Here is a 19262-nt window from a genome sequence, read left to right as displayed (position 1 = left end):
CCGTTCACTTAGCACGCGCTACGTGCGCTACAGAGGCACTCTAAATTTTTCATGAAAATCCACCAGCCGTCACATGAGCACGCGCTGGCAAAAAAGCGCTCCACATCACTTTAATTATAATTAATGAATTGCATTTAGAGACCCAGTCGGGAATCGAAGTCCGGGACTCGTGTAACTGCACCCGTTTAACCTAATAATTGGTAACTAATTTGTAATAAGGAACCGCCGTTTTCTTATTAAGGTTTATCACCTAATAAAAATTCACCCATTTTTAATAATTGATTCAAATGAACCCTTCATTAACTTAAATTCCCCCTCACTGCACTTAATTCCCTTTTTAATGAAACGTTTCGTGGGATGGGTATACGCAGTTCTTAGTGATGTTTTCGATGGTCCAGTCTTGGTTTATCATAGATGTCGTATTGATATGTGTTGGATATGGTATGGTTTTGGTTTCATGTCTTAGTTCCGGTTACGGGTACGGTATGTAGTTTTTTTCTTTTATTGCCTGATACGGGGTTCAGGGTGTTTGTTTGATGCATCGCATGAAGCTTTCGGTCGCATTTGTCTCGAGGTCATGTCAAATTTTTTCTAGGATGTGGTTTGCCTGGGGTTAGTAGGTCGTGTCACGTTTTATTTGGTAATTCTCTTATCCTTGGTTTTTTGTCTGTTGGTTTGCAGGCATTCACCTTGATTGTCTGTGTTTGTGGTGTGTGTGTAACCATCTGAATGGCGCCTTCTCATGCTCCTCCCCCTATCCAGTACGTCCCACTAGTTAGTAGGGATTACTCGTCCCTACTTACTTTTGAGCCCCTCACGAAGGCAGGACTTGCTGCTTTTGTGGCCACTCCTTTTCCATTACTTCCAGAGGATCCGTCCGTATGTGATGAGTTCCTGGCCTCTTACAGCAAGAAGACAGGAGTAGTCCAAGGCATGTCTATGACATTGACATCTCGCGGCTTAGGGAAGGCTTTGTCCTTACCCTCCAAAGGGGAACCTTTCGTGACCACTCGACAGCTCTTCTCTAATGAAGAGATTCTCAAACTGTTGCAGAAGCAGACAAGGGAAGTCCTTGATGTTAAGAAAGTGATAAACTCTTCAGGAGTTTCGTTTTCTATGATTACTGATCCCGTCTGGAAGACGATGTGCCAGTTCCTTCAGGACAGGTTCATGCCTGCCAAAACGCCATCACACTATTTGTCCAAAGAGCTTTTCACAGCTTCCAGGATGGTGCTGAAAGGAGTTGCCATTGATTGGAGCACATACCTCCTTACTAAGATGGATCAGCATTTCGTTAAAGTCACGAGGGGTAATGTTACCAATGTTACCTATGGATCCTATTTGTCTGCCTTCTTGACCTATTCAGGTTTACAGAAGACTGTGCCTCCACCTCCTCCATCAGATCCAGTACCTCCTCCTCCACCTTCAGAGGAGTCAGCACCTATTGACATTGAGGATGATGATTCTCCGCCTCCCTTGGTCATACAGCGCAAACGCTTGAAGCGGGTAGCGGACAAAGCCCCTGCTGTACTTCCCTCAGTGCCTATCCCTGCTACTTCTGGTAGTGACCTCCCTGGGTTTCTCACTTGCAATAACCTATTCAGGGCACATAGAGAAGGATCCTTGGAGATCTCCGTTCCTTCCCTGAACAGTCTCGTTTCAGGAGATGCCATTCCTTTCCTCTGCAAGGATATTCAAAGTTCCATTGAGTTGTCAGTGACAGCCTGTGTCCAACAGCTGTACGCATCTTTCTATGAGGAGCTCATGCAGTCCAAAGACCAGTTGCATAAGGCAACATCTGAGTTAGCATCTACTAAGGATACCCTAGCAGATCTATTTAAGCAAATGGAACAGCAAACCCAACTAGTTGCCACCCAAAGCGATGAGATTTCTTCATTGAAGACCCAGTTACTCGAGGCTCAGTCACAGGTTACTAGCCTTTCAGCGGAGAAGGAGAGGATGTCCAACGAAGCGAAAGAATTCCAAGTTCAATTAGATGACAAGCTTTCAGCTTTACAAATGGCTAATGACACAGTGGCCAACCAAGCCTCCCAAATCCAGCAGTTGCAGGATCAGCTTGCAAAGTCCCGCTCTGTTCCTCCAAGCCCTCCTGTTTCATTCATTCCTTCTCTTTCACAGCAGGACTTGGCTGCCCTACAGAGACAGGCTACTTTGTGCCCTTTATTCCAAGACAAAGTGGAAAGATTGCAGTCCAGAATGGACTTGTTATGGTCTACCTTTGAACAATTTCAGGACTTTGTCTTACCTGACCATTCTTTCTTTGTCCACTACCATTTACAGAAGCTGGTCTTCTATATGAAGCTTTCCACGATGGATTTACCTTTTCCAGAGGATGGCTGGAGTGGGGCTTGGTCTGCTGAGTTGTTGACAGAGGTAGTCAGAATGCTCTTTGAAGATTCTGTCACGCCAGACACCATGCTGATGTCATACATGTATCTCCGAGGCGATTTGTTAATTCCAGATGAGGTAGATATGGCATGGTATGTGGGGGATGTGGTCTTACAGGCTGTTCTCTATGTCAATCATTTGGAGTTGCGCATAGCTGAAATGTTTCAGAGTTATTCCTCCAAAGTGGCTGATTGTCAAGATAATTCGTGGCATCCCATGATTGAGTCAGTGGTCCTAAATCAAAGACAAAACACAGCTCCTACCTTTGTACAGAGTACTAACCAACTGAGGATGGATCTCTTAACCTATCTTTCCAAACATAATCCATTTGATGCTACTTTCTTTGATGCCTATCAGAGACGCTCTCTTTTGGGACCTTCTGTTCCTACTCTCCTTTATTACCAACAATTGGCTCACCGCTTTGCTATATATTTTTCCCTTTGTCAAACAAATTCCACAGTAATTTTACCCCTTCTTTTCCAACCTTCCAATTTTCCTCAAATTCCTATTTTCACTTACTGTTCCTTTATTGAGGATAGGGTATTTTCCCCTTCTCCACCCTGTCCTTCACCCCTCATTAATGTACCCTCCACATTTCCTATTTATCAATTAACACCGTTCCTTAGTGATTCCTTCCAAATTTCTGCCACTCCTTCTTTAACCTTTTCTTCCTTTTATGATTTTTCCTATCCTTCCCTACATCCACTTTCCCTTATTCCATTACCCTCTCCTAGTACTTCCATATCTCAACCACCTCAGTTGGTTAGTGACTGTGCCGGTTTTGATACTCAGATTTCCAGACGAAGGGGATGGAGTTCAGATGATTGCCTTACAGGACCGCAGATTAATTGGCCAGTAATTCCAGGGGAATGGACAGTTTCAAGTCAAGCTTATCAAAACTATGTTCATTTTGCCCAACAATATTCACAGTCTGCAGATCCCTCAGTGAGATTAACTGCTCACTTTGCTTGGTACCTGGCGTATATGCATAGGCATTCTCATACTGATTCAAAGCCTATCCCAAAACTGTGCATGAATGTCAATGTTAGCATTGATTCTCAACAGCTGGAGATATTGTATTTTCATGCCCTCTGTTTGCCTAGCAGATACCTAGTCCTGTTGGAAAGGATGTGCTGTCTCCAATTTTTTCAAAATCCTCCTAAAAACTTTGTAGATGAATCCTTATCTATGGATCGATTCAGACAACATCAATCTTTTAAGAGGGATCATCTTCATTGATGCCTTTCCAATGTATACTGCAAGCTTTTTAATGCCAAACTCTCTTTTTGAAGAAGTCATTCAGATGGTTGTGTTGTGTATTAGTGTTGTGAGTTCATGTATGTCAAACGAACGTATTGGATCTTGTGTACGAGCTATGTTTTGGAGATTTGTCGAGATGGGGTCGTGGTTGGAGAGTTGAAGCTGATGCAGAAGAAGAAGAAGCAAACTCTTATATCCTTTACAAATTTGTGATGATTTTTAGTTTGATAAGAGGTGTTAATGTATAAAAGAGTTTTCCTTTCTTTATATTTTCATATCAGAAACAGGTTATAAGATGGGGTCGTGGTGGATGGATTCTTTGTGAGAAGATATTGAAGATCAAAAGTGAAGCTTTGAAATGAACTTGTATTACCTTTTTCCTGGGTCGCGAGGACGCTTCCTTATTAAGTGTGGGGATATGTTGAGTGTTGAAATGACTTGTTTTTTGGCTGATTTTTGTTGTTTTTGAGAGCTGAATGGTTGATTTTATGAGATGATTGATTGATTAGGAAGTGGTTTGAGAGTGTTTTGGATGATATTGATTGTGTTTTGGAAGATCATGATGTTTGTTGATGTTTTTATGATGTTCTGATAGGTTCTGAATGGTTCTGTATACCTTCTGTTTTGTTCTGTTTTGCTCTGTTTTGGTCTGTTTTTGTTCTGATTGTCTTCTGTAAGGAGGGATGGAGTATAGATTGATGAAGAATGAGATATTGTGAAAGCTTAGTGAATGTTTTGTGAGAGTTTTGAATGGTTTGAGAGTGAGTTATGTAGTTCTGATGACCTTCTGTAACCTTCTGTAGGTCTTCTGTAGAGCTTCTGCTTCTGTTCTGTTTCTGTTCTGTTCTGTACTGTAACTGTTCTGGTACTGTTCTGTAGACTGTTCTGTAAGTGTTCTGTGGAATGTATGTGTGATTTTGGGAAAGTTTTCTAGCCTTGGAAAGAGGTGAATACAAGTGTAAAAGAGCTGAAGGAAGTGGAAGAAGTAGCTGCTGAAGACTCAAGAGAAGACTAGAGTGAAGTGACAGTAGTGAGCTGTGAAGAGACACTGTAGTGGCTCTGGTGACCTTTCATATCAGACATACCTCTTGGGAGGGGTATCCACGACCTAAGAGTGATTATTGAGAGTAATTTTGAGAGATTGTAGTGAGGATATGATGTATTATTGATGGAGTGTGTGAGAGAGAGTCAGAGATAGCCAATTCTACTGAAACAAAGTGATTGTATATGAGAGATTGAGAGAAAAGACTATGAAGATATTGAAGATAAATACTATGTGATGTATTTCCATTCAAAGATGGTGTACTTCTTTGTTTTCTTTGTTCTATTGATGGATTTTGTGAAGATGTTGAAGAATATAGTTGATTCTATTAAATCCGTGGGAGATTTACATGATGCTGCATGAGGATTTGTTGTGCCTGGTGTTCTTTTCTTCATTGTGACAATATGAAACATGATAAACAAGCTTGTTGATGTTACAAGATAGATTTTCTTGCAAGAGAATTCCCTTTTCCTTGGTGTTCCTCTCGGGGCTCCATTCTTCTTGCTTGCTTGCTTGAGCTTGTGCTTGAGAGAGGGAGTATGAGAGTGTGAGGGAGTGAGTGTGTGAGGGTGAGGGACCGTGAAGGAGAAGCTCTCCATCTTCTCCTCTCTTCTTTTCTTCTCTTCTCTTCTCTTCTCTTCTCTTCTCTTGCTCACGGCAATGGAGCTTGGAGTGTGGAGCTTGAGGATGGGCTTGAAGCTTGCACTTGGATCGTGGAGCTACTGGAGTGCGCAGGAGAGGAAGTAACTCGATCGGCATGGAGGTAAGCTCACTACACCCATAGGTATGGATGGCGCGTCGGCTACGTAAGAGGTAGCCATTAGTGCTCGGCTTGGAACACTTGAAACAATAAGCAATCTGAGGGTCTTAGCGGTTGAGCGAAGGCTCCCACAGATGCAACAAACAAGTCTTTATATCATTTCATGACTTTCAACTAGTGTTCCTCACGTGTACTACTTTTGGGTACATATTTCACACATAATCACCCTAGATATGATATACAAATTAAAAAATAATATTCTTAACATCCCCTAAAATTGTCCAAAATCCCAAAAAGTGTGCCTTTAAATCTGCCTTTAAATCTTCCTCTCATTAGCAACCATAGGATAGGCCAACCTAGCCCTATCCTGTGGTCAAATCCATGAACATGTCCTACCAAGAAAATACAAAATGTGAAAGCACGACTGACATGAAAAAAATAAAATAACATAGCATGGAAAAGCATAAACACTAACCCCACAACCATGGATCCTATGGCCAAAGCAAGGACCAAAAGATGAGAGTCTCCCCAAGAAAATGACACTCAATAATTGGCCCACTATCCAATACTCACAAGGTGGCCCAAATGACAACCCAACCTAGCTAGAGAGCCAACTAGGAAAAATACAACCCCGCGTCAGCGTGACTCAAACCACCTAGGAACCCACCAAGACCTCCCAAGGAGACAAGTATCTTCTAGCACTTTTCCTTTGTTTTGCCACATGATTGGACTTGGAACAAACTTTCGGCCCTTAGGCCACACTCAAAGAACAACCCCTCACTCACTAGGGGACTTTATTGTGACAAAGAATCTAACTAAACAATCCTACTAAGTTGGCTATCCTACCGAAGACAAGTGGCCCCTTATCGACTATAAAGCTGACAGGCTTGACACCCGAAGTCATCTTATGAGTACTATCAAGCAAGAACCTAGCAGCCAAGCATCCCACTCAACAACAAGGACACTCAAGCCCTAGCCTAAGTCTTGGCCTCAAATCCATGGAAAGGCATACAAAAGTGATCCCAATCCTTGCCTCACAAAACAAAAATTAATAACCAATAAGGAACAAGGTGATAGAGACACCTAGCATTGAAGAAGTGTCCACATTAACGTAGAACACACCTTCCTTGACAACGTATAATATTTCCTATAAAATAGCGTGAACTAACAGCCCACAGGTTAAAAGCACCCGCACCAAGAAAGGAAATGAAATGGCCCTCTTGGCCTAATGAAATATAACCATAAAGTACATCATTCAACAACCTATTGCTGAAAGAAAACCCTTGGTCCCCACATAAGGCCTATTGGAGCATAGAACCTAGACCAAGGGATGGGCCACTCAAGCCCCTATGCTTGTACCTCCATACAAAAGAGTGTCAATTTCCATAATACATCCTCTTTATTAAATTTTATATTCCAACCACCATTCTAGGTACAAGACCCACCTAGTATAGAGTCCAAGATCAAAGGATTGAGGATGGTAAGAGATGGACATTCTCACATTCTCTTATATAGGGAATTTTGAAAATGTAGGACTTCTCCATAGTGACCAATAATTGTAGGAATTGCATATTCATATTCCCTTGTAGGGAATTCTAAAAGAACATAGGAAATTGTTTACATTGACCTTCAATTCCCTACCATCAAATATGGGAGATATAATTCGTGACTTATACATGGGGAATACCTACATACATACATCAAACAATAAATTCTATAATGCATGTTTGATACTTTCATGATGCTACTTTGGTATCTGTATGGTATAGTTATGCTTTTGGGATTGATTTGAGCTTGAAATAGCTCAAATTTTATTGTCATTTCAATGTTATGATATGATGGCAACAATCATTTATTAGTGAAAAGATTATGCCTAATGCTTATTGATGCTTTACGGAATACTCAGTGGATGTACCGCTTCTTCGACTATTATGTATACTTCCCAATATGCTATGGCATGCATTTGAACTAAGATTTGAGCTCAATTATATTGATCTTGGTTGTTGTTACATGCACTGGTTACTTCAGTGGCTTACACAATTACATGCTTGAAAAATCTATTGGGTTTTATGCTCCTTGCTTATGTTTCATGTATCTTGGATACTTCAATGTTATGTACTTGATGTTTTGAGCTTGCATTGCTCATTTGGCATTTGATTTTGTTTTAGTGGGAGTTACCTATGCTACTTTGGATGTTTCATAGAGCTTTGGATTTATGCCATTGAGCTTAAGCTTACTTTTACTGAGGCTGTGGGATACTTACTTCATGTGCATGGTCTCTTGATGTGTATTAGATGTAGTTACCCTATAGTGGGCTGATTTGATCACTTACTTTGGATATGGCACTTATGTTTGTCAATGTGTTGTTAGTGATATTTATATGTTTCTAGTTTATGTATTGATCTTTGCTTAGTGGGTTATGCATTTGGTAGTTCTCTTCTCTTTACCCTGAGATCTCCTATGTATATGATATCTATGCATATCACATATCTGGTTACTAACACACTGCAGTTATGATAGCTTTCAATGTCGATTGTTCATGTTCTTTCTTTCTTGGTTGCTCACAGTTGGTTGTTGGCATACTACTACAGTTTATTATAGTAGCATATCATTTCAGTTTTATGCATTCCATCTAAGGGTAGTCACTTGGATTTGATAGTTACTTGATTACATTTTGTAAATAGCTCACTATTTTGGCAATTTCTCTTGCTTAGCCCTTGATTTTGCCGTGATATTGGAATTGCTTTACTATCATTTACATCAACCTATTTATCTATGATTTGTGCTTTCATCTCTTACATTATGGCTGGTGGATCAAATGATAGTGTTATCTTTAACATTGAGATTTTGGATGGCACAAATTACAGCCATTGGAAGGCACAAATATGGGAGGTCCTAATGCAAAAATTACAAATCAAGCCATTGAGACATGAGGGTGTAAAGCTTGAACACTTTGGCGTAGAGGGTTGTGCTGAACTAGATAAGTTATCTAAAACTACAATCATTTTGTCACTCTCTAAGCAGGTCACTGCTATCTTTAACATTGAGAAGTTGGATAGCACAAACTACAACTATTGGAAGACACAAATCTGATAGGTTCTAATGTAGAAATTATAGATCATGCCATTGAGACATGAGGGTGTAAAGCCTGAACACTTTGATATAGAGGATTGGGTTGAACTAGATAAGTTGTCTAAATCTAGAATCATTTTGTCACTCTCTAAGCACGTCTATTATAATGTTGTCTTTGATGGGCAAACTGCCTGGTAGTTATGGGATGAGATTCATAATGTCTATGATCAATAGAGCTCTACATCTAGATTCATAATGTCTATGATTAGCAAAGTTGTGCATCTCAAATCTATTGGCTGAAGCAACTCATGGACCTTCACATGAAGGAGGGGACCTCCATGTCTACCCACTTAAATGAGTTTCATTCTATTTTCAACTACTTGTCTTTGCAGGAGGGGATTTAATTTTAGGAAAATCTTCCTCCCTCATTCTTGTTGGTTATATTGCTTGAGTCATGGGACACATTTTGTGTTGCTATGTGTGCAAATATGCTTTGTTGATGGGCTAAAATTGCAAGATGTAGAGGGTGTGCTCTTGAATAAAGAGATTAACAAAAAGAATGTAGATGCTTCCTACACCTCTAATGATTTGACAGTCAAAGGTAATAATGGTAGGAGCGGTAATAACCATCATGGAAGAGATTCTCAAAAGTCTAATTTTCAATCATGTGGATAGTCTCACAGTACGCCCCGTGGTCCTAAGTCCACATTGACTTGTTACTATTGTGGGAAGCAGGGTTATATGCAACCACAGTGGCATAAAATGCGTGATGACAAGTGCAATGAAAAGGGAAATGATAAGTTGCAAGAAAAGAATGATGATTGCAGCATTATCCCTAGCAAGTCCAATGTCAAGATTGAAGAGATTAATGTCATGCAAACTGATTCTGATAATGATTACATGCTTGCAGCTTTTTCTCTTGATGTTTTGCAGTTGACCAATGCATGGTCTACCTAGTGTTGGTTGCTTGTTTGAAGGGCATTATTTTATGTAACCCCTCATCAAGAGTGGTTCCGCTTCTACAGCAGCATAACAATATTTGTCAAACTGGGTAATGATATGCCATTGGATATTATTGATATTGGAGATATCCAACTATAGTTTCCTTTAAGCAATATGCTTACTTTGCATGATGTACACCATGTTTCGGCTTTAACTAAAAGCCTACGTTTAGTTGGACAATTAGATGATGTAGGTGGAAGCTTACCCGTGGGAATCTTGTCCTAGCACAAGGTGCTTAGTCACTAAAAGTATCTCAAAGGAACATCTTTCCTTCCTTAGGAAGATGATGGATGTAGGATGAGATGACATCTATTTCTCATCTTGTTCTACTTTATGTATATTTATACTTTGTAACTTTTTTCACGTTCTCTCCTCATTAAGGGCACATTCACCTTTAAGTGGAAGGTTGTTGGGGGTAAAGGTGCATGTGCCTAACTACATGTACATAGGCAGGGTATGTTGCAGCAACTGAGGCTTGCAAGGAGGCTCTCTAGCTAGGATATCTGGTCATCACAGACCTTGGTATTACTAATGTGGTCCCTACACTGCATTTGGATTTTATGAGTGCCATTCAGTTGACCAAGAATCCAATCTTCCATGCAAAGACAAAGTACATTGAGGTGCACTATCACTTCATCGAGGAGGTGATAGAGGACAAGCCTATTAAGCTTGTTAATGTCTCAACTAACGAGAATCCTGCAAGTCTGCTCACTAAAAGTCTCTCAAAGGAATGTTTTGCCTTCCTTAGGAAGATGATGGACGTAGGATGAGATGACATCTATTCCTCATCTTGTTCTACTTTATGTATATTTATACTTTGTCGCTTTTTTCTTGTTCTCTTCTCATTAGGGGCACATTCACCTTTAAGTGGAAAGTTATTGGGGGCAAAGGTGACTGTGCCTAACTACCCATGTATTCATTACACTGATAGTACCCACACACCTATACACTATAGGTGGCAAGCACCCATCACTGTCACTTCATTCATTATTCTTTTAGTGACATTTGAATAAGGGAAGTTTTCATAACAACTTGATTGAAAATTATCTTAAGGTTAAAAGAATTAGGGGACCTTAGCAAGAATGATTTAAAGACCATGTAGCGGGACTTTGTAGGAAACCTATCCAAAATGCTCCATTAAGAAGAATTCTACTCTAACATTCTATGGATGGATCTCCCCTAGTTGTGGATTCTAAGTCAAGTTTCCATCATAATCTATGCTCCCCAATAGGAAAGCCATTGCTATAAAATTATACAAGATGTGCAACTTTACCTACATCTGAACCCTTGGGGATAATATATCAAGGAAAAAAGGGGACATTTCAATAAACTAAGAAACTCAAGTACTGTCAATTGTTGGAACCCCAAAAAAAGGGTATACCAATAGAGGTTGTGCCAATAGGCTCAAAAATACAATGACTAGAGATAGAGACGCTTAGAAAACTATACATACTTTAGTGATTCAAATATCCATTGTGGCCTTAAGTAAGTGTTTACCAAACTTATGATAACATTATTTTGAGTAGGGTATCAAATGTGATCCTTGAAATCGATGGAGAATCGATATTAATAATGGTTGTGAATTCTTGTTTGCCCAAGTAATGGAAACTTCACAAGGACTTGTCTCCAAAGGTCTATTTTACAAGAGTTTTTTAGAACTCAGCTTCCTACTTCTTTGGTTTGTAAATTTTACTAAGTGTGTGTGTTTTCATACTGGACAAGAATAAAATACGATGTCATACCTCCCCAAAGGTGTTTGTTGAGCCATTTGTAGGGGTGAGGCACCCTCACTAGGAGCTATGAACAAGTATTTAGAGCATTAACTAACACCTAAGGTAGTAGGTCTCCACAATGGGAGATGAACTCCTATGGTAGCTTGCGACTTTGGTTGTGACAATAATTCCCTTGCTGGTCTTATGATGAAAAGCAAAGCCTTCCCATTAGCCCAATGCAATTGGCATCAAAAGGCTTGACTCTAGATAAGGCTGGCATGGAATATGAGAAGGATCATATTTTAAAAGCTCTAGAAGGAGCAAGTTCTATTTACTACTTTTCAATAAAATAAAATGTTTTTGAAAGGATTGCTTCAACTATTTTGTGTGTGCTCAAGGGAAGTTCAAGGAACCTTGTTTACAATGGGGTTGTTTTCATATGTTCACATAGAGTGGTAGTTTAGTGTGATTTGATAATTAAATAGATGATTTAGATGCAGTGTAAAGTGGGTGGATGCTCCCCCCAATGAGAGTCCTATGGCTGGGTAGACCCTATTAATGGGTAATCCTTCAAATGCACAAGTTTAAGGGAGAACAGTAGAATCCAAAATAACTTGCATTAGAGGAAAGGAGTGGCAACATATTGATCCTTGATGTTGTGAAGTTGCTAGCACTCTCCATGAACCAAGTGTGAGTTTATCCACATTTTCAATTAACACCTTGGCCTGAAGGGTACAATGTTTCTGAAACTAATTTAGATGACATTTATTATACGTAGGTTAGATCTAGGTCATGTTATCACAGTGTAGTTTGCTAAGTCGAGTGCTTTCCTTTAGAACTATTGACGAACTCATAATTTGATTTGAAGAAGTTCGTCTCATATTACCTTTCCATTAATCAATCAAACAAATTAATATGTTGTATTTTCTTTTTGTACATAATGTGAAGATAGTAAGTTAAATTGATCATGTCAAGTAGGTATGATAAACCTTACATTACTATAAAAATCCTTATATGGTATTAGCCTCTTTCTTCTTTGGAGCACTTTTCTTCCATTCTTTAAGAAACTAAAATGTGATTGCATCTTGTGCAAGGAATCTTGAAAATAGCTTTGCTATAGTGCTTTACATTATATTACTCCCCTATAGAAAGGATTATAACTAGTGTTGAAGACTCATTCTACACCTCAATGTCTATAATCTTATTGTCCTTCGAATTGGTAGCTTCCTATCCAATTGACACCAATGTTCTTGAAATTTGAGGCTTAAATGAAAATGAATTGCAATTTTTTTTTTCAAAAAGACAAAGAAAAAGGTTTTAAACCTTGAGTTGCAAAACTTTTATTTATGAAAATGATAAATACCTATAATTTGATTTAAAAGTACCTTCATGATGTGAAATTGAAGGTTTTTGTAACTACTACCAATAAAGTTTTTGCTAACACTAGTTAGTGTTGGTTTTGCAAAATGAAATGGTCAATCATGTACTTCACAGCAATTGTCTTTAATGCAGTGTAGGTTAAAACTTCTATTCTTTTTGGGATTTAGAAGACACATGCTACTAGATGCCACATCTATTTTAGCATTTCTCAAACATGCCAAGTCTATTGTAGCATTTTCGAATCTACAATTTATTGACATCTGAGCTAAGATGGAATTTAGTGCTTTAGCACTATATTTAGTTTTGTCATTTTATACTTTAGTATAGATGATGTGAAGTACCTACTTTGAATAGTAAGTAAGCACAATAATCATAATTATATTATAATAACATTAATATTTTGAATACATTTCTATAATCTATGCACCGCTAAAGGTAAGGCACTATTGAGCTGCTCAAATTTGGGATTTGAACTGTTGATCATGTATTTCTCACATAGTCATCCTATTGGTTGACTTATCAACTGTTGGTTGTAATCACATTTGGTTTTGAGGGCCTTCGCATAAAGTATGTCGTAGCCATTTAATGCTCCCTCTTTTCATGCCTACGAGGGCAACATGCTATGCCACTATTGTACAGCTATTCCTCATTGGCACAGTTGCAAAATGCAAAAAGCAATTCAAAGATGGTAAGCTCTAAACTTTGCCATAAGCATAGCCCCCCTTTTTGTTGTTTTAAAGTGTATTATTATGTATATGAGGGCCTTTGCACAAAGACTCTGCCCTCACTTAATATTTTCTTTTCTCATGCGCAAACTATGGCCTTGTTTCCAAACAATTCCTCTTTTGGCAGGGAGCTGCAAATCCAAAACAGCCTTTGCCAAACCTACAAACTAAGCTGCGTATGAAACCCCTCTAAAATTTAAAGTGTATAGGCAAGATAGGCGAAGAGAAGAAGCACATTAACACATGAAGTAGGTTTGTCTACCTTATAGGAAATAAAATTTAAAGTGTATAGGCAGGATATGCGAAGAGAAGAAGCACATTAACACATGAAGTAGGTTTGCCTACCTTAGTAAAATTTAAAGTGTATAGGCAGGATAGGAGAAGAGAAGAAGTGCATTAACACATGAAGTAGGTTTGTCTACCTTATAGGAAATAAAACGGTGATTACCACATAGCAAATAAACAGTGTTTATAAATTTGAGAATATTGTGATGATATTGATTACCCATTATGGTAAAATGCAAATGTGATACCAGACTGAATCAAGGAATCCTCTTTCCTCAAGCGCAGACATACATGCACAACCTTAAAAGAGAGGAAAAAATATTCCTCCCCTCCCTTCAAGGCTCGATCCCCCCCTCGCTCTCTCTCTCTCTCTCTCTGTGAGTGTCTCTGCCTGCCTGTCAAAAAGAGGAAGCAAGAAGGGAAAGAAGAAGAAGACCCACAGTCCAAAAGGACGCCTCCAAGTGGAAATTCGAAGAGGCAGGCCACCTACAGCTCATCCCATGATGTGGGGTTCCCTTGTCAACGCCTGAATCTCTCTCTCTCTCTCTCTCTCTCTCTCTCTCTCTCTCTCTCTCTCTGTCTGTGTCTGTGGGCTTCCGACACTTAACATGTGCATAGTAAGGTTCCGTTGCTGTCACGGACCCTTCCCCAAGGTCGGTTTCATTCGCTCCCCTTTTCCTGTTCCACTGTTAAACAAAGTTCCCAATTTTAGGGTTTGCACTCGCATGCTTCGGTTCCTCTTATTAGAGACAGGCTTCTGTTCCGCAGGGGCATTTTTAGGACATTGAGTATTCCATCGCTCGGAACTTCAGCATATGACTCCCTTAGTGGCGGCTTCAATTGAACTGGGGTGTGTTTAGGATATTGGTTCCATCGCCACAACTCGGAAATTCAGCAAAGTGGCACTTATCACTAGCTTCAGTTGAAGAACAGGGTTATGCTTAGGATATTACAGCTCAGCAATTCAGCATGTGATTGAGTCTCTTATTAGAGTCCTCAGTCGGACAGGAATACCTCTCATATAAGCGATTCCATAGCCACAGCTGAGACAAGTATCTCTCATATAAGTGATTCCATAGCCACAGCTCAGACATTCGGAATTCCTTACCTGATGGTGATGGTGATGATGATGATGATGATGGTGTATGTGAGTCTCCTTGAATCCATCCGTTAGATGCACGATTTCGGTTCAGGAGATTTTTGGGAAATGGCTTTGGCTTTTCTCCGAAAAGCAAGTTGACGACCCTTCAAAGAGAGCTTTTGACCAAGTCAGAAGGATTAGGATTTCTATTTAGATACTGGGGTTTGCTGCCATCTACAAACAGACTGCAAAAATAGTTGGACAGGTCACAGAGTAAGGGCAACACAGTTTTCGTGTGGAGACCTCTGATCAGAAGACCGCATTCTCCTCCTGACTTAATTAAACCCTCACAGGGGGTTATGGGGTAATAATAATCTCAGTGTGAAAATCAACAGTTTGATAGTGAACTTCTTAACCAGTTTTCGCAATGCTCAGACTGTTTGAGCAAGCAGGGCTCTCAGATCAGTGAATTTGCAAAGGCATCTCGATTGGGCTTGCCAATGGTTTAGTTAGATGTTTCATGCACATGGATTAAGTCAAGGTGCTTCACTTTTTCGAAAGAAGCTCAACTGAGAATCGGGTCTTGTGGAATTCGAGGTTGCAGCCTCAGAGTTAGTTTCCCATCATAACTCCATGGTTAAACTCCGCTGCCTTGGCTGCTTACAGATGGTTGCTAGTCTACATCATTCTTCACCAGATGACCTGCCTGACACAGGCAGGGGCCGAAGCCGATATTCAGCGAGCAAGATTGTACATGGCTTCAGCCTTGTCAAAGGGAAATCTAAGCACAATATGGAAGATTATCATGTTGCTGAGTTTAGGCTGGTGAGAAACAAAGAGTTGGGACTGTTTGCCATCTTTGATGGTCATATGGGACACACCGTTTCCATGTACTTGCAGCATAATCTGTTTGAAAACATTCTCAAACAGGTACTCGTTTACAGATGTACCTGATGTTTTTATGCTTGTTATTGTATTATCGTCTGGAACGTCAATGGTAGTTAGCAATGCTACTTAGCTGTTAAAGGCTCAGCCAATAAAACAAGGAACTTGTATTTTCAATGGAGGGGTTTACCGGCATAATATTCTTTTTCTGGTTTTAATGAAAACTCTTGACAAGATGATAATATTTGTCTGCAGCCAGATTTTTGGAAGAATCCTAAGAAAGCCATAACTGAGGCATACTCCCAAACAGACAAGGCAATCATAAGCAAAGCTAAAGAGCTAGGTAGTGGTGGATCGACTGCAGTCACAGCTATTGTAGTGGATGGTCAGAAACTAGTGGTCGCAAATGTGGGTGATTCTAGGGCAGTTCTCTGCCGCAGTGGAGTTGCCCATCAACTCTCCGTAGACCATGATCCTAGTACAGAACAAAGATCAATTGAGGATTTGGGTGGGTTTGTCTCGAACATCCCAGGTATGCTGTGTGTTTTCAACTCATTGGTTAGACTCTCAAATATTTGAGAATGTATTGGAAAACTCAAAAGCTCAAAACATGCGTGTTGGGCGACATCAGTCTGCTGCTTGTATGCTGTTTTGCTTCGAAGGAAAAGGGCCTGATTGATTAGTCTCCCTTTTGGGTCTTGCTTTTTTCACATGCTTCGAGCATGCATATGGCAGTGATGATTTGTATTTGTGACCTAAATGATTGTTAGTTTTATACCTCACAAGCAATGCGATTGTGCACACTGGACAACGGTTGCAATGAGCTTTAGGTGGCTTGCAACTCAAACTTGGCTTGTAAGACAACACATTTATATCTTGTGGCAGTGGTCCTGATGATCAGTAGAGCAAACAGGCATTGAAATATATGGTTCTAATGGTTATGAGCTAATTGTCTGATGGCTAAATAGGAGCTTATTTGGTCTCAAGGCAGTGTCATTTTAGAACTAAGAAAATGCATTCTAAACTTTAGCTGTGATTTTGCGACATATGGTGAAGGTAGTCTGATCAGAGTATTGGAGTTGGTGGCATATTTTTTATTGCGTGTCTGGCACTGTGTTTGTCAAGTTATTGATTGAAGCAGTCTTATCTAAAATTGGTAAAATTTGCAAGTTTGGGACTTAATGTGGTTCCCTTTTGACAGGCGATGTCCCTAGAGTAGATGGGCAACTGGCAGTATCAAGAGCTTTTGGTGACAAGAGCCTAAAGGCACATCTACGCTCAGATCCAGACATCAGAGTAGAGGATATAAATGACACAACAGAGTTTCTTATTTTGGCCAGTGATGGCTTGTGGAAGGTAATCCTTTTTGCTGAGGTGTTTATTATTCAAGTGCAAAGATTTACTGTAAACTCATACTGACCCTGGTATCTACAGGTTATAGAAAATCAAGTTGCCATAGACCTTGTGAAGGGTATAAAAAATCCTCAGGAGGCTGCCAAACGGTTAACAGATGAAGCTTTGGCACGAAATAGCAAAGATGATATATCATGCATAGTGGTGCGTTTTAGGTGACTCATACTTTGCTGCCTCAAAAGCAGCCATGTGACAGCAAGACGGTCCTGAAGCATCCTATTCATTATTTCCAGATGTCAAGAGATGCAAACAGATACGTGTTGAGAGTCTCAATTTTTCCTCTACAATAAGTATATATTTTTGTTGATTTGAAGAGGATAGTATTCTCTCTTAGAATCTTATGGGTTGGTGCTCATTTGTTTGACATTCATATGAATCAAGCAACCCTTGTATAGAAACACTTGCTCAGTGTTTCTTCTAGCTGGACATGAGCAAGATGAGAGATTAGAAATCTTGATTGGCAGTTGAGCCTGCATATTACATTTGCCACATAGGTCCCTTGACAAAATTTCCAGTCTGTTATGAACACAGGTCTGGCTATACTGTGATTTGAATTTTTTCCCAATGCATCATGAAACATATGACATATATTTGGATGTCTGAAGCGTTGCTTCAGATTGCTCCAAATTATCATGTATTGGTTTTGATTTGTTCTTTTAAAGGGTGTTATGGCTATGAGCTATATTATGATTTTGTTCCATAAAGTTTAATGCGAAAAGGGACATAATGGTTTGGAAGCATGTCTGCACTACCTACTGGAAATGTGGATTTACACCACGAAATTGTCTCATGGTTGGTTTGGCAAGAATGTATTATGCTGATTTGTCTTAATGTAACAGATCACTAGCCTTGCTATGATAAATCTTACAACTATAATTGTCTATTTCTGCTAAGGTATCTGTGATGTCAATTGCAATTCAAGCTGAATGTGCTGCTAAATATTGAAGCCCAGGCCCCATAATAACAGAGTGGAGATGGCCAAAGTCAACACAGGGGAAGCCTCAACTTCCTGACAGGGTTTGGAGTGTAGAATCACATGCATGGCATACAATGAATGCAGTCTGTAGATATCATATGATTGATGGCGGAGGCGGGCCTGAAATGGGTATGAAATGGGCTTAACAAAGCTGAAACAGGGCTGAGAATAGGCAGAATAGTGCCCAAACGGACTCCCTGAGAATTGTTCAAGAATGATTTGTGTGCGGGCATGTGAACGCATGTGTGGTGTAGGTATGTATGTAGATGTATAGTATGTGGGTTTGTGTCCATGTCACATATATTATGTATATATGTATTAAATCAATTTTATAAAATAGAGGGATATTCACAAGCATGTAGAGAGAGAGAGAGAGAGAGAGAGAGAGAGAGAGAGAGAGAACGAGCGAACGAGGATGCTAGTATTGCTTGATAATGACAGTCAAAGCTACGAACTATAGCCTTATATAGGCCTAAGTTCTCACCTGCCCATTAGACCCTCAGTAAATGTAAGGTGTAAGGAGTGTTCACAGCTTGCAGTCTTCCAAACCCTTTGGCCTTGTAAAATGCGTGTAAAGACTTGAGGCATCCACCTCTAGGTCCAAAATTCATGGACGTGAATGAACATGTACTAGTTCAAAGGTCATATTGAGGTTTACTTAGAAATGTTATGGCAAGGTTAAGACATACCTGTAGCCACTAAGAGGCAAACCAAGTTTACCCATGGCTACTATGATAATAATATTGTGTCATGCCAAGTTGATTGTACTAGAGGGATCTCAAATTGAGCAAAAAGATGCCAATTAGCAACGTATAGCAAACATGATTAGATGGACATACTAAGTAAGCATGCCCATGTCTTGATTGATGAGGGATATTAGATGTTAACCACATGGCCAATATTACATGGTGATTGATTGACCAGCCCACTTTCAATGTTATAGCCCCCATTCCTAGGAGCTTGAGCTATTTGTCCTAGTTGCTCAATCCATACATGATAATCAAAATTCACTAATACACTATGTTCTAGGTATCGTTGGGAGGTTGAAAATTTTTAACTGTTTGCCATCTTGGTTAATGATCTAAAATTGCTATAGTATGACATCTCATGGTATGTCCACAACATACCCTAGTTTCAACCTATAAATAAATCCAACGTGAGTGGAAATAGTGGACTATTCCACAAAAAGTTCTTGTAAGTTTCATATGGTTGGAAAACAAACTCAAAACCTTCCTAGTTCGTGAACTATAGACTTTCATT

The 19262-nt window shown here is 39.6% G+C and overlaps 1 protein-coding gene across 2 annotated transcripts; it reads left to right on the top strand.

The window, feature by feature from the left end:
• Positions 1-14003: 14003 nt before the first annotated feature.
• Positions 14004-17716, top strand: LOC148022011 (putative protein phosphatase 2C 44). 2 transcript variants are annotated; one of them, XM_087697586.1, is made up of 5 exons: positions 14004-14300; positions 14416-15658; positions 15869-16145; positions 16815-16969; positions 17048-17716. In XM_087697586.1, exons 2-5 carry the CDS (start codon positions 15362-15364, stop codon positions 17183-17185), a joined length of 867 nt encoding a protein of 288 aa, XP_087553712.1. In that variant the 5' UTR covers positions 14004-14300; positions 14416-15361; the 3' UTR covers positions 17186-17716. The 2 variants fall into 2 exon arrangements, with proteins under 2 accessions (XP_087553712.1, XP_087553711.1); XM_087697585.1 differs by having other exon boundaries at positions 14004-15658.
• The last annotated feature ends 1546 nt before the right edge of the window (positions 17717-19262 follow it).

Source organism: Lygodium microphyllum, chromosome 17 (assembly GCF_053477565.2).
Source record: "Lygodium microphyllum isolate KBCC chromosome 17, Lygodium_microphyllum_v1.1.10, whole genome shotgun sequence".
Lineage (NCBI taxonomy): Eukaryota > Viridiplantae > Streptophyta > Polypodiopsida > Schizaeales > Lygodiaceae > Lygodium > Lygodium microphyllum.
The sequence above is the reverse complement of the archived record's forward strand: the minus strand, read 5'-3'. Positions and strand labels throughout refer to the sequence as shown.

Excerpts from the sequence above, each read along its gene's own strand:
- LOC148022011 (XM_087697586.1), top strand. The coding sequence starts at position 15,362 with ATGGTTAAACTCCGCTGCCTTGGCTGCTTACAGATGGTTGCTAGTCTA. Across the intron at positions 15,659-15,868 it reads TTGAAAACATTCTCAAACAG|CCAGATTTTTGGAAGAATCC; the intron begins GTACTCGTTTAC and ends ATTTGTCTGCAG. Across the intron at positions 16,970-17,047 it reads CCAGTGATGGCTTGTGGAAG|GTTATAGAAAATCAAGTTGC; the intron begins GTAATCCTTTTT and ends TGGTATCTACAG.